The sequence below is a fragment of the Miniopterus schreibersii genome (genome assembly GCF_964146895.1).
Source record: "Miniopterus schreibersii genome assembly, chromosome: 18".
NCBI lineage: Eukaryota > Metazoa > Chordata > Mammalia > Chiroptera > Miniopteridae > Miniopterus > Miniopterus schreibersii.
The window spans coordinates 31,769,478-31,783,049 of record NC_138121.1 but is presented as its reverse complement, the minus strand read 5'-3'; the positions used below and the strand labels follow the sequence as shown (position 1 = coordinate 31,783,049).

Below are 13,572 nucleotides of genomic sequence, written 5' to 3'. Positions count from 1 at the left end.
CTGAAGAGCCAAGCAGATGTGGGGAGAATGCTGAGCATGGGATCTGGCATGGGCTGACATATAAACAGAGGAAGCAGGAAGTCTTGAGGGGTGGGTGGCTAGGCAAGCATCTGAGTTTCAATTGACCAATCTGTAAAATGGGTTTTTTTCATTGACACTATTACAGATGCCCCCTATTTCCACCTCCACCCAGCCCCTGCACACACACACACACACACACACCATCACTACACTGTTGCTGGTGTCCATGGGCCATGCATACATGTTATTTGGCTAATCTTGTCACCTCTTTTTATTTGGTGCCCCTCTCCCCCGCCCTGAGATCTGTCAGTCTGTTCTATGTATCCGTGCCTCTGGTTCTACTTTGTTCTTCATTTTGTTCATTAGATTCCACATATAAGTGAGATCACATGGTATTTGTTTTCCTCTGGCTTAGTTCGCTTAGGATAATAATCTCTAGGTCCATCCCTACTGTCACAAAGGCCAGGAGTTCCTCCTGTTTCACAGCTGTATAGTATCCCACCGGGGGTTCTAAGTGTCGCCGTCTCACAGTTGTCGGGTTTCATGCGCAGGGCAGCCCAGTGTCTAGGCTGCACGGTGTGGAGTGCAGGGGCCAGGCTGCCCTGAAGAATGGGCTGGTGAACGGGAGCTGTTCTTTTTCTGCCTCGGTGCCCAGTTCTCCAAATTGATTCCTGTGTTGTTGCTGAAAACAATCAGGGGAGAAATCTGGGGTTGGGTGTCCTTATTTGCCCCCAGACTCCCTTTCTGCTGCCTGCCCTGTGTGGTCAGCATCATCTGGGCTCCTGTGCCCTCTGGCTTCCAGTAGGGTTTGAACAATGGGGAGCCCTGTAGATGCGGGGATTCCAATTCCCTCCCTGTGAGGTTGCCAGGGACACAGGTCCCCTCAGGACAGCCCTCTCTCCAGGATTTGCTCTCTTGGGTTTCACTTTGCTCCCTTGTGCCTTGTGGTCTAGGGTGGGGGTGTGACAGCTCTCCTCTGGTAGCAGGTCTGAGGTGCTGTGGTTTCAGTCTTCCCTGCCCACTCCTTTGCAAATGATTCCTTCATGACACTGAAATATCCCATGTGAACATGCCGCCCTCTTCCCGCTGAGATCCTGTTGTTCCATAAACTGCCTGCACACACATTCATCGGCAGTGGTTTCTTAACCAGCTCTGTTGTCCAATAGAAAGTTTGGTCCTTCTAGGGCTGAAGAGCTTGGCATTAGAAAGTAGAGGGTTGCAGACGTCTGGATTCTTTTGAACTACCAGCCCACCTCCTTTTGCGCTGAGAACCCAATTTTAAGCAGCATGCCCAGCATAGAAGAGATGGTTGGTCCACGCAAATCAAATCAACCACCATTCCCATTGCCTGTGGCTGCTCTGAAGGAGGAGTCTAGGAAGGCTTTGCAATTTCCCCCCACTACCCTGGTGGCTGCCCTGCTTTGTGCCTTTGCTACTGGCTGGGTAGGGGTGTGCTGCTGAGTGCATGGTAGACACGTTGCAATTGTGAGGGCCTAAGCTAGAGGGTGAAACTCAGGTTCACAGAGAGTGACAGAGCGGAAACATAATCAAGAGCAACAAATGTCCCTACACATGTGCCCCTCTAAGTCTGGTGTTTGCTAATTGGGAGTTGAAGGCTTAACTATAATACAGGGTGGGAGAAGGGATAATTCTCACGAGGGACGCAGCCTCAAGTTGGTCTTCTGGGTGTCCAGGAGCTGGATGCCAAACCTTGCCTCAGGGATCTTAGGTGACTGCGGCCAAGCTAGGCAGGAGCAAGAATGGGTCCTCCTGTCTTCCTGGGGTGGCCTGTGGGCCTGGCAGAGGTGCAGTTCAACTACAAGCTCTGGACCACCTGGGCTCATTAAGGCAGGAAGAGGGAGCTTTGAAAACATAAGACTGGGCATGTCCCCAAACACCAATATTGGGGACTTTATTGGGGGGGGGGGGGGCGGATTGTGTTGTGAATGTTTCTTGGATTTAAACGTCATGAAGCAACAAGGCCCTGCCTGGCACTATCCCACTGCCTCTCTCCCCTCGCTCACTCTATTCCAGCTGCCCTGGCTCTGTTACTAATCCTGAAGTGTACCTTTGACCCTGCCGTGGGGCCTTTGCACCGGTTGTTTGGTATGCCTGGATACTTTCCTGAGGTGTCCACATGGCCTGTGCCCTCTATCAAGCCTCAGCTCAAATGTCACCTCAGAAAGGCCTTTCCTGACACTTCAACCAGCACAGTGAATTCCCTCAGTGACTCTAGTTATTTTAATTCTTGTGAGTTTTGCTCTCTAGAAGGTGAATGCCGCAGGGGCAGATGCTTTGTTTGTTCTGTTCTTCACTCTACCCCTGACATATAGAACAGTGACAGGCACCTGGGCGCCAGCAGGACTTTTTTTTTTTAAAACTGCATGACTGGTTCTGATGTGTGTCAATGTTTATGGAGGCAGCAGTGGGCCATGTCCTCACGTTGAAGGATCCGGCTCTGCCGCCAGGCAAGCCTAAGTTAGAGTCTCAGCTCTACGGGACCCTGGGCAAGACACTGGATCTCTCTGAGCCTGTTTCTGGTGGGCCATGACCATCAAACAGAGCAGGGAGGAACTCAAGCAAGTGGGGGTTCAGGCCACAACAGCACACATGGTAGGACTGTGCTTTAGGAGAGGGCTTACCCCTGCTGGCTTTCTTTTTACACACTTGGGACAGTGGGGGCTTTTGTGGTCACAAGAGTGGCCCTCTCAGCAGACATGCACGTGGCTAGATGCCTGTTGCCTGGGAAAGCTGGTATCAGTGTGGGGAGCTCATGGTATGTCGAAGCTGGACACAGTCCTCCTGCTGGGGAATTACTGTCCCAGCTGCTAGGTGGCCTGGGCACGCTGCCAGATTGTCCAGTAGATAAGCCTGTTTGTCTCTCCTCAACTTCCCCTGCTGCAGATGGGGACAGAAGCCTGGCCCAGGGGCCAGTGGTGTGGTAGTACATGCACTGATATTCAGGGTCAGGCACATGGTGGTTGCAGCAGCTCCAGTGGGTTCTTGGGCATCAGTATGGGGTAGGACAGAAGGACCGGCCGGTCCCTCTCTGGGGTACAGCTGGGACCCACTGGGCAAGGACCACATGTGATTCCTTAGCAGCTCAGTGGGCCGGGGATAATAAGCAACAAAGGAACCTGGTACAGGGATCATTATCGCTGCAGTTCTAAAACTTCTTGGGAATGTTGGTCTCATGTTGCCATTGACAGATTCTGAGAACTGGGCCTACCATTGGGGCTCATGAGAGTTCTCTGGGCTGGTCCACCAGAGCACCCCCTTCCACCCTCCCTCCCTGCATCCACCTGAAGGGGGCTTTGTGGATGTGCCAGGATAGGCACCAGGAACCATTCCTCCAAGTTGTCAGTTTATTTCCTTAAAATACCTATTTCATCAGAAAATAGCAGGGCTGCTGGCCCTCAGTCCCCCTGTGCCTTCCTCCGCACGGCCTGCACCAGCAGCTCCGAGTAGTGTTCCAGCAGGGCACGTAAATCTGGGCTGGCCAGGGGGCACAAGGTAGGTGGGGAGGCGGGACCTGAGCTGGGCAGGGCCTGGGTAGGGGCCACATCACTCCCAACCAGCCAGTCATTGGCCTTTAACTGGCTGTGGATCCAAAGGAAGGTCGAGGCCAGCTCAGTCCGTGCCTGCCGCTGTGTGGTACTCAACTGGCCACTGGAGACCATCTGCAAGGGGTGCCAACCTTGTTACGAACCACCCAGACCAGAAAGTCCCAAGGCACCCCACCAGAAAGTCCCAAGGCACCCCCTCAGCCCTCCCCTGACCTTAGGGCTTGGCTCACCAGGTGGTAAAGGTCCAGGGCTTCTTGGAAGGCAGTCTGAAGTTTGTGCACGATGGTCCCCACACTGCTCAGGTCAAGGGGAGCTGGGGACAGGACTCTGGCTGGCACCCCAGGCTCTCCCCAGTGTCCAGGGCTGTCCCGGACCACACTGAGCACATCTAGGGGTAAAGGGGAGGGAATAAGAAAGATACCTCTACTTTATAGCTGGTCTAAGAGAGGTCAGGGTGGCTGGGCTGATCCCAACCGTTGTCCCTCTGCCTGGAATACTTCCCTCAGCTCCCCAGGCTCCCTTCCCTCCCCTCCTGCAGGTCTCAGCTCAAATACCACCTTCTCTCCGTAGCCTTTTCTCACCATCCTGTTTAGAACTGTAACAACTGCCCCCACTTCTCATTCCCTAGACCTTTTCTTTTATTTCTCTCCTTAGCACATATCACCTCCTGATACACTTAACACTTTCCTCAGAATTTAGTTTGGGAGTCTTCCCCAATTAAGGTGTCAATTCTGTCTGTTGTTTACCACCACATCCCAACCATGTCCTCAGGGGATAGAACAAAAAGCCCAACACAAACAAAGTGCTCACTAAATAGTTCAGTAAAGAACAAATGAATGGCACAGCCCCTGTGGCCAGGTCAAGTGCCTACCTTTGGAGCTGTTACATGGGATGAGCTTAGGAGACAACCCCTTATCCCAAGGGTGATACTCACCAGGTGTGAGCTCCAGGAAGGAGGTGATGCTGCCAGGTATGGCCTCTGGAAGTGGGGGGCTGCTGGGATGGGCAGGGGTTTTGAGGGGCTCAGGGGCCAGGAGAAAGGTAGAGTTGTGGAGCCTCAGGGAGCTCACATCTACGGGGCTGGGAGCCAGGAAGCTAGCTGTTGTGACCGTGACATCGGGCCGGGTGGCCACAGGTTCCTGGGACCAGACACAAGTAGTGGGTGGCTCCAGTGGGGGTGGGGACAGTAAGAGCCTGTCACAGACACTTGACAGGGTCTGTTTGAGGCTGGCCCGGGCTTCATGGTTGCCCCGGGAGGGCAGGGCAGGCTCTTGGCCCTCGCTGTCAAAACTGGGCGCTGCGGAGGTAGTGATGGCCTGAAGCTCCTGGTCCAGGGAGGCCAGCTTCCCCATGGATGAGGGCCTGCAGAGGGGTCTGGTCAACTCAGCCAGGACAGAATCCTCACTTTCCTCAAGGGAGCTGCTGCGTGACATCTTGGCACGCGGGCTGGCAGTGGCCTCTATGTAGGAGCAGGGAGAGGGAGTATGGAGGTCTGGAGTGGGCAGGGCTATGGGTGTCAGAGGCTTCCTGTCTGTGGGCAGCACTGAGGAGGAGGTGACAAGGAAAGCTAGGCCTGTGAGGCAGGGGGCCGTAAAGAAAGCAGCTGGTTCACTCTCACAACCAAGTGGCAGAACTGATAGACAGGGCCCACCCCAGGATGGCTGCAGGGTCTGAGTGGACCCTGCCCATCCCCACCCATGGTTCAGCTGGGCACCCAGGGTCATTTGCTGAGAAGCCCAGGGCTATTTACCAGGGATGGTGACACTCACTTAGTGGGCACCAGGCCTCCAGGGTGTCAAGGGACTCCTTGGCTTTTCCCCCAGAGAGGACCTGCAAGCATAGCCATGAGGTGAGGACAAGGCCTCCCAGCTCCCAGCCCTACGTCCTGAGAACATGGCCCAAGTACTCACATTGGTCCTGCCTGGGAAGGCGTAGCCAGTACCTGCTCTCAGGGGCTCTGCTCTGGGCTGGTTCCCCCCTAGGCCTATGAGTTTGACCTCCGGGGGCTTCATAAGGTGCAGGGGCCGGGAAAGGAAGGTGTGGTTGGGCCTGTGGGGAGGAAACCAGGCAGCTATGTCTGCCCTGTGGGTGCCTGAGAGGACACAGCCCCACCCTGGGGGAATACAGGAAGCTGGAAGGTTCCCTGGTTCACCAGTTCCTACCTGGATGTCTTCTGGAGACGGGAGAGGAACTGGGCTGAGATACTCAGCCTGGGGTTAAAAAAGTCCTCATCTGCAGAGGCCGTCACCTCTCTCAGCGATCTGTGAAAGAGCTCTAAGGGAAGATGCCAAGGGAGACCTCAGTCCCTGCGGCCAGCCAGCCCTAGGTCCAGCAGACCCACAGAGCAGCAGGCAGATCCTTAGAAACCCTCCCCAACAGACAACACAGAGCAACTGGAGCAGGAGGAGGAAACTGCAGCTCAGTCCTTAAGATAAAGCATACGCCCTCCCACCACCCTCAGCAGCCCTGCTAGGGAAAGGCTAACCCAGAGGTGCCCATGCTGAGCCGAGCACTGGATGGCCCACCCAGGCCCAGGTAGGGCTGACAGGCGCAGGGCCCTACCCTCAGGGTGGGCGTCAGTAAGCGTCTCAAAGTGGTGGCGGAGAAACTTCTCTTGCTCAGGGGTCTGGGGCAGGGAGCCATTGGATATGCCTGCCACCTCAGGCCGAGACAACTCCTCTGCAGTTCCTGGGCATTCTGTGGAGGCAAAGCGGGCAGGCAGAAGAGAACCTTCAACACTACTGGTTATGGAAGACATCCTGACAAAGACATCAAGCAGTTAACAATGGAGAAAGCTGGGCGAGCCCAGGGTACACTGTTGCCAGCAGGCTGAGGAGGAAAGCCTAATGGCTCTGTCTCCCAGGTGAGGCTCTGTGGGCACCAAGTGTAGGGCTGATGTGGGTCCAGTGTGTATGTATCATGACCATCCCCTAAGCCAGGCCCATGTACAGCCCTTCCTCGCGTCTGGTCTGTTTACCTGGTATGGGGGTCATTGTCATGTCAAACCGAGGATCTGAGTCCAGCTGTGGAGGGGAGGAATGGATGGTGGCGAAGGTGCACTCCAAGTAGGCCTCTGAATTCTCTGAATCTAAAGGAGCAGGGAGGGGAAAGTAGGGGGTCAGACGCCCAAAGTCAGGCCCTTTTTGGGTGAGTCAGGTAAGTGGCTCAGTTTCTTTGGGCTTCAGTTTCCCCATCTGTAGAATGAGGATGATAATACCCGGCCCCTATTTTTATGGACCAACAAGGTTATACTTAGAGGAAGTGGCAGAGCTGGGCTGTCAACAGGCAGATGGGCTCCAGAATCCTTTGGTAACATCAAGGACCATGTCTGTCTTTTGCAACAGACTCTTAAGTTTTAGGAAGACTGGGTCAAGGTCATCATCAGTGCACAAAATGAGGCCTAGCAGGACAAATAGACTACGGCAGGGTCCTTGCCTGGTCCTCACTCACCCGCAAGTTGGCTCTGATCCTTTGAGCCCATGGAGGAGACCCTGAGATAGGAGTCACCCGGCTGGTCTCCAGACTCCCCCTCCACCTCTTCGGAGCCATACTTGCTGCAGTGCCAATAAGTGAGGGAATGATAACATGCTAGTTAGTAGACAGCTGGTCCCTACCCAGAACCCTGAGGCATTGGTACCCTGCTCCTCTTGGGCACACTATCTTGCCTCCCCTACCTCCTGCAAAGGCTCCCTTCCCCCAGAAGTCCCCTGCACCTCCACCTAGAACTGTGGAAACAGGCTGCAGGGCTGGGCTCCTGCTCCATCTGGGCGATATTCCTTCCTCCCCAATCCCACAGGCCCACTGAGAGAGCAGTTCTTCCAGAGTGTGCCCATCAGCAGAGGCTTCCTCTTCAACTAAGGCTCCCTTTGGTGCAAAGGACACCCACCTGTCTGTCCCTGGAAGTGTCACCTCTGCCTCCAGGGAGCTGATGACCTCTCTGGCTTCAGAGGACTCCTTCTGTAAGGGCAGGAAGGAGGGATTCCTACAGCCATCTTCCTGGGGACTCTCTGACTGTGGGGTGAAGGGGCAGAGCCATCAGAGGCAGCTGTGGCAACCAGGGCCCTTGCAAGCTTCTAAGCATTACAGTAAAGAAGTTGGGGGTAACGGCAGCCCCACTGTCGGATGCTCACTGTACACCAGGGCGTGGGCCAAGCTTTTGTTCACCATGAGCTCACTCCATGCCCATCTGCACTATCATCAGCCCCTTTACAAATAAGGAATAGGTATGGCTCCAACTCTCTAAGCACCTATTCATATGAAGGTCAAAAACAGGCAAACCAGTCCACAGTGAGAGGTCAGAATGCTGGTTACCCTGGGTGGAAGTACTGACCGGGAGGGGCACAGGGGTCTCCCTGGAGGTAGAAAATGCTCTAAATTTTGACCTTGGTGCATATACATAGTTATATATACAGGTAACAATTCATTAAGCTATATATGTAAGATTTGAGCACATAACTGCATGTATATTATGCCACAATAAAAAAGAAAACATATAATAGGATAAAGAAGGACTTTATTTGGAAAATAATCAAATGAGAGCTAAAATTGCTCCAGCACCTCCAAGGGGACCCAGGCCCTGTTCTTAGCACCGGATTCCTGTAAAAGTTCTCTGAGAACTTTTTTTTTTTTTTTAATCCTTACCTGAGAACAAGCTTAGAGAGAAGGGAGAGGAAAAGAAAGAGAGAAACAGAGAGAAAACCCTGATGTGAGAGAGTAACATCAATCAGCTGCCTTCCGGACGCCCTCCGATTGGGGGTCAAACCCACAACCCAGGTATGTGCCCTGACTAGGAATCGAACCGGCGACCTTTGTGCACAGGACGATGCCCAAGCAACCGAGCCACTCCGCCGGGCGCTGAGGGCTATTTTTTAATGACCATTTTAAGAAATCTTTTTGGTCACCTTTTAAAAAAAAGGTCTATATTTTTGAAAACTGAAGCCCAGAGAGGCAGCCCTTGTTCTAATTCACACAGCTGGGAAGAGGTAGGGCCAGGCTCCACTTGTTCAAATGCCCACCAACTCAGGCACAGGCCTGCTCTTGGGCCTAAGCTCTTAAGCCCCAAAGTGACCCACCTCCTAGATTCCTGGTCTGCCCGAGGAAGTCTCACTGTGCACCAGGCCTGGGGCTCACCCTCCTGCCCTCTACCATCTCAGGTAATCCTCTCCTACCCCTGGAGTGGGGCAGTCAACCCTATTTTCAAAATGAGAGCCCTGAGGCTCCAAGTCCTGAGCAGACAGTCATGGTGCAGGGGCTCCAGGCCAGGCTGGAGCAGGAAGTCCTTACCTCACTCAGCAGGCCTGCTAGGCTCTGTGGCTCCACTGGATCCAGAACGGAGTCCTCCAGGCTGTCGGACTTCAAGGGGGTGAAGTAGCAATCCAGGTCACCGACATCCAGGATGGTCTTGAGCGGCTCCTGGTCAGCCCGCTCTGCCCAGCGGCCGTGTGGCTGGTAGCTGTGCTTGGTGCGGAAGGCTGAGCCGTCCACCACGTCGTCATCTCCTAGCTGAGGGCGACGAGATGGTCAGGCAGCCAGCCACGCAATCACCCACTCCAACAAGGGCCAGGGCCACTGCACGGGCCTCATCCAGTCCCTTGGCTTTAAACACTGCTCAGAAAGAACTTCCAGAAACCTATCTCCAGCCTGCACCTTGCTCTTAAATTTCAGAGGTGTACATGCGACAGCTCTACAGCTCCACATGGATGTTTAGTGGATATTTCAAAGTAAACATGTTGAAAACTGATCTTTCCCCTAAACCTGCTTTTCCTAAAGCCTTCCCTATCCTAGCTGTTCTTTCCAGCTGCTCAGGCCCCAAACCTTGAGGTCACCCTTCATTCCTCTCTTATTCTGTCCCTCATACTCCACACTGTATTTCTTCAGCAAAATCTGTCACTATTGCCATTCAGACACATCCAAGATACAGCCACATCCTAGCCCACCCTGGCCCACCCCACCACTGCCTACTGCCAAGACTGTTGCTTGAGAGACAGTGGAGGGTGGGTGTTTGAGAACTCAGGCTCTGGAGCCAGCCTGCCAAGGGTCCATCCCATGTCCTCTAAGTCCTAGCTGTGTGACCTTGGGCAAGTTACTTAACCTCTCTGGGCCTCAGTTTCCCTATCTATGAAATGGTGATATGAAAAGCTCCTACCCCAATGAGAATTAAATAAGATAATACATGTAAAAGACTTAGAACAAAGCCTACACAAAGCAAGTGTACAGTGGTTATTTGTTGAATGTAATTTCAATTGTAATATACAATAAGGGGAAGCTTGGGGGCCTGAAAGAGCGTGGCCAGATGCCCTGACCTGGTCTGCAGGGACAGGAATGGCAGAAGGTATTTCCCTGCAGGCTTTGATCTGAGGTCTGACTTGTTCCTAAAATAAACCCTCCAACCTAGTGTTTAGGAATCTGCTACCAGCTTCTAACCCATCAGCTCCTAGTCTGCCCCTCCTCCAAGATAACAATCATTCGTTCAATTTTAATATTTTCCTTCTCAATTTTTTTCCTCCATAGCACTTACCAGCTCCCCAAATAGTTTACAGTGGATACTGTCCCTCTCTTACACAATAAAAGGAGCTTGTGAAGGCAGAGATTTTGTCTGCCTTGTTCACTGTTGTGTCTAATGGCCAGAACAAGGCCTGGCAGAGGGTAGGTGTTCAGTAAATACATGTTGCATGAATGAAGGGCTATCTAAGCTGAAACTAGAAGGGTGATGGGGTTCTCCAGGGAAAAGAGAGACATGGAGAGGGAAAGGGGCTCCTAGAAGAAACCAGGGCATGAAGGAGGGTGCCCCTACTCTGCCAGCCCCCAGGCATCACAGTCTCCAGGCAGACTCACCAGCCGCTTTGCCCAGAGCGGCAGCTTGCCATTGGTCAGCAGGCACTGAGGATCTGAAGAGACACGAAGAATCCATGAGAAGAGAATAAACAACCCAACAGAGGACTGGGTGGCACACGCAAACGGGCACTTCTACAGCACCGTGCAGGAGGCACACATGCCCAAAACGCCCAGCCTCGCTAACAGTCGGAGAAATGCATATTTACACAGTGGGATACCTTCTACCCATAAGATTTGACCAAAATTAAAATGCTTCACACTATCAGATGCTGGCAGAAGCATGGGGAAGGAGGGCTTAACACTGACTGCTGGGTGAGGCAGTAGCTGGATTTGGAGGGCCCTTGGGGTTCTCTTTGAAAAGAAAGAGTGTGCTAACCCCAGGGCCCAGCAGTGCCAGTCCTCGGCTTCTGTCCTGGAGAAATAGTCACACACGCACAAGGAGGAGGCCTGGAGCAGTCAGCACAGCCTCCTCCACAACAGCATAAAGTTAGAGAAAACCTAAATGCCCACCCAGAGGGTAAAGTAAGGTACCCTACTATGCTGCTGGTTAAAAGAGGGGGGGCTCTGCTTTATATCCACCAACATACAGGTGGGTAAGATTCTTTTGAGAGGAAAAAGATACAGAACGGTATCTGTAGTATAATACAACTTATGGCCATACATATATTTCCTATGGATATGTACATATGCATATTAATGTTCATGAAAAGGTCTATAAGGAGTCACACCTGGAGAGGACATTGGATGGGGAGTGAGGGTGGTGACAAAGAAAATTAACTTATCTTGATTTTTTTTCATAGCTGAATTTTTTAAAAAAATAATTTTTAAAAATTGATTTCAGTAGGAAGGGAGAGGGAGAGGGAGAGGGAGAGGGAGAGGGAGAGGGAGAGGGAGAGGGAGAGGGAGAGGGAGAGGGAGAGGGAGAGGGAGAGGGAGAGGGAGAGGGGGAGGGGGAGGGGGAGGGGGAGGGGGAGGGGGAGGGGGAGGGGGAGGGGGAGGGGGAGGGGGAGGGGGAGGGGGAGGGGGAGGGGGAGGGGGGGAGGGGGAGGGGGAGGGGAGGGGGAGGGGGAGGGGGAGGGGGGAGGGGGAGGGGGAGGGAGAGAGGGGGAGGGAGAGGGAGAGGGAGAGGGAGAGAGGGGGAGGGAGAGGGAGAGATAGAAACATCAATGATGAGAGAGAATTAGTATCGGCTGCCTCTTGGATCAAGGCCGCAACCCGGGCATGTGCCTCCAGGATCATGGGTCGATGCTTAACCACTGAGCAACACTGGCCGGGCCCATGGCTGAATTCCTATATTGCTGTTGCCACCAAATAGCCATCCAGTTGGCCTGTGCCTGTTGGCCCCTTGCTGCTGGAGCCCACCACCCACACTAAAAGCACCTAGTGCTAATCACTATTCCCAGCCTCTCTCATAGACAGAGCAATCATGGCCAGTGGGACCTGAGAGAAGTCCATCAGGGCATTCTGGGAAAAGGTTCCTCTCTGAAGAAGATTCTAGGAGGAAATGTCCTATTCAACCATGCTTCTGATACATGGAATTCACCTTGCAACCATGAGGGCCTATGCCAAGGAGATATGCAGAGGCCAGAAATTAACAGAGGGCCTGGCTGTTTATAAAGTCATTAAGCTACTACTCTCCCTTTTGCCTGAATTACAAAATTTGTTCTGTCTTCTGGTTAGCATGCTCTGTTTTTTTCTGGGACATCTTTACACCCCTCAAGGAAAAGAAAAGTCTGCCTCACAGCAAAGCCAATATGGGGAAAAGCAGATCCAAGAGAGAGAAAAATACATTCCTTTAACATCACCTGGCTGTCTGGATCCAGCTATGCCTGAAGTCAATCCTCTCAAATTGTCAGGTACATGAGCCAATAAATTCTCTTTCCAGCTTAAGCCAATGACTCTGGTTGTTATTATACTTAGAGAGTCCTGACCAAAATATGATTATTGAGCTTCAATATGTGGCAGGCATGAAAACAAAGTAGTGGGTGAAACCCAGCAATGACCCCTATACTGACAAAGGTCAAAAAAGGGCTCCTTTGGATGGGCCCCTTTCCCAACCTGGATCCAAGCTCTCTCTGGATGGTGTCTTCAGCAATTCTTCAGGTTCACACTCTTCCTCCAGCTCATCCTCTGTCTGCTCTCCAGGGCTTAGGGAGCAAGTCTCGCTGGGCATGGATGCATATGTCTCCTGCCTGAAACCAGGAATAAGGAAGTCAAGGAGAGGAATAGGTAAATGGGGTGCTAGAGGGGCCTGCCTAGGGCCAGGCCCTATGCTGGGTTCCACATGGACATATTACTGACTTCTGGTCAAGATGGTGCTGGGAGGTCTCACTTGCCACACCCACTCTGCTAGAAATGTAAAGCACCATAATAAATGAGACATAGAAAGTCTAGGTTTAAAAAATAAGCGAACTCTCCAAGGGCCACAGCAATGGGACCTTTGAAAAGCAAAGCAGATAGTGGGGTTTGAGTATTGAGCTGCTGGGTTCTGTTTTGGGAAGCAGGGGGTAGCTATGAGATTTTAGCTCCTTTGGAAACAGGAGACTAAAACATGCTTGACATAAGGTGGGCACTGGAGCCAGGACCCTGCTCCAGCCCCAGGGTAGGGTGAGAGACTCAAAACCAGGAGCCAAGGGTAGCTGCTCTCTCCCTTGGTGCCTATATCTACAATACTCCAAAACCATTGCAGGACAGGCAGTGCATGTCAAGGCCTGGTCCCACAGGGAGGCAATGACAAAGCCCCAAGACAGAGAGAAGGGGACAGCTCCAGGGGCAGGAGAGAGAGAAAAAAAATCCTATAATCTCCCAATAAAACTGAGATCTCCAAACCAAAATCCCTAATAAAAAACTAGAGCATGAATCCACTCCAAATAAAAGTGGTCTTACAGCATAAAAACTTTAAAGTGTAAGAAGACATCTCAATGTCATGGGACTCTTCTCCTATCACCTCCCTCCCTACTCCCAGAGCCTCCTGGGTGTTCCCGCATTACAGTGCTCACAGGCTCTCCAAGTACTTTGCTTTTCCAGTCCAAAACCCTTCTTGTATGTGTTAACATAACTTTGTATTCAAAGTCCATCTCCCACCCTAGGCTGCAAGTGCACAAAAGGCAGGGCCCAGGGCTGTCTTGGCTATGGGTACGTTCCCAGCATC

The 13,572-nt window shown here is 52.5% G+C and overlaps 1 protein-coding gene across 1 annotated transcript in view; it reads right to left on the bottom strand.

The window, feature by feature from the left end:
• Positions 1-239: 239 nt before the first annotated feature.
• The window catches only part of WDR62 (WD repeat domain 62), a 41,493-nt gene continuing 28,160 nt past the window's right edge, over positions 240-13,572 (bottom strand). Inside the window, exons 20-33 of the mRNA XM_081118425.1 lie at positions 12,480-12,613; positions 10,422-10,474; positions 8,871-9,089; positions 7,474-7,598; positions 7,038-7,141; positions 6,565-6,675; positions 6,150-6,284; positions 5,750-5,861; positions 5,498-5,636; positions 5,357-5,417; positions 4,522-5,046; positions 3,818-3,975; positions 3,404-3,701; positions 240-703 (exon numbers count right to left, since the gene is read on the bottom strand). Coding sequence (XP_080974551.1) covers positions 3,438-3,701; positions 3,818-3,975; positions 4,522-5,046; positions 5,357-5,417; positions 5,498-5,636; positions 5,750-5,861; positions 6,150-6,284; positions 6,565-6,675; positions 7,038-7,141; positions 7,474-7,598; positions 8,871-9,089; positions 10,422-10,474; positions 12,480-12,613 — 2,140 coding nt within the window. The 3' untranslated portion in view covers positions 240-703; positions 3,404-3,437. The remainder of the gene's footprint in view (positions 704-3,403; positions 3,702-3,817; positions 3,976-4,521; positions 5,047-5,356; positions 5,418-5,497; positions 5,637-5,749; positions 5,862-6,149; positions 6,285-6,564; positions 6,676-7,037; positions 7,142-7,473; positions 7,599-8,870; positions 9,090-10,421; positions 10,475-12,479; positions 12,614-13,572) is intronic.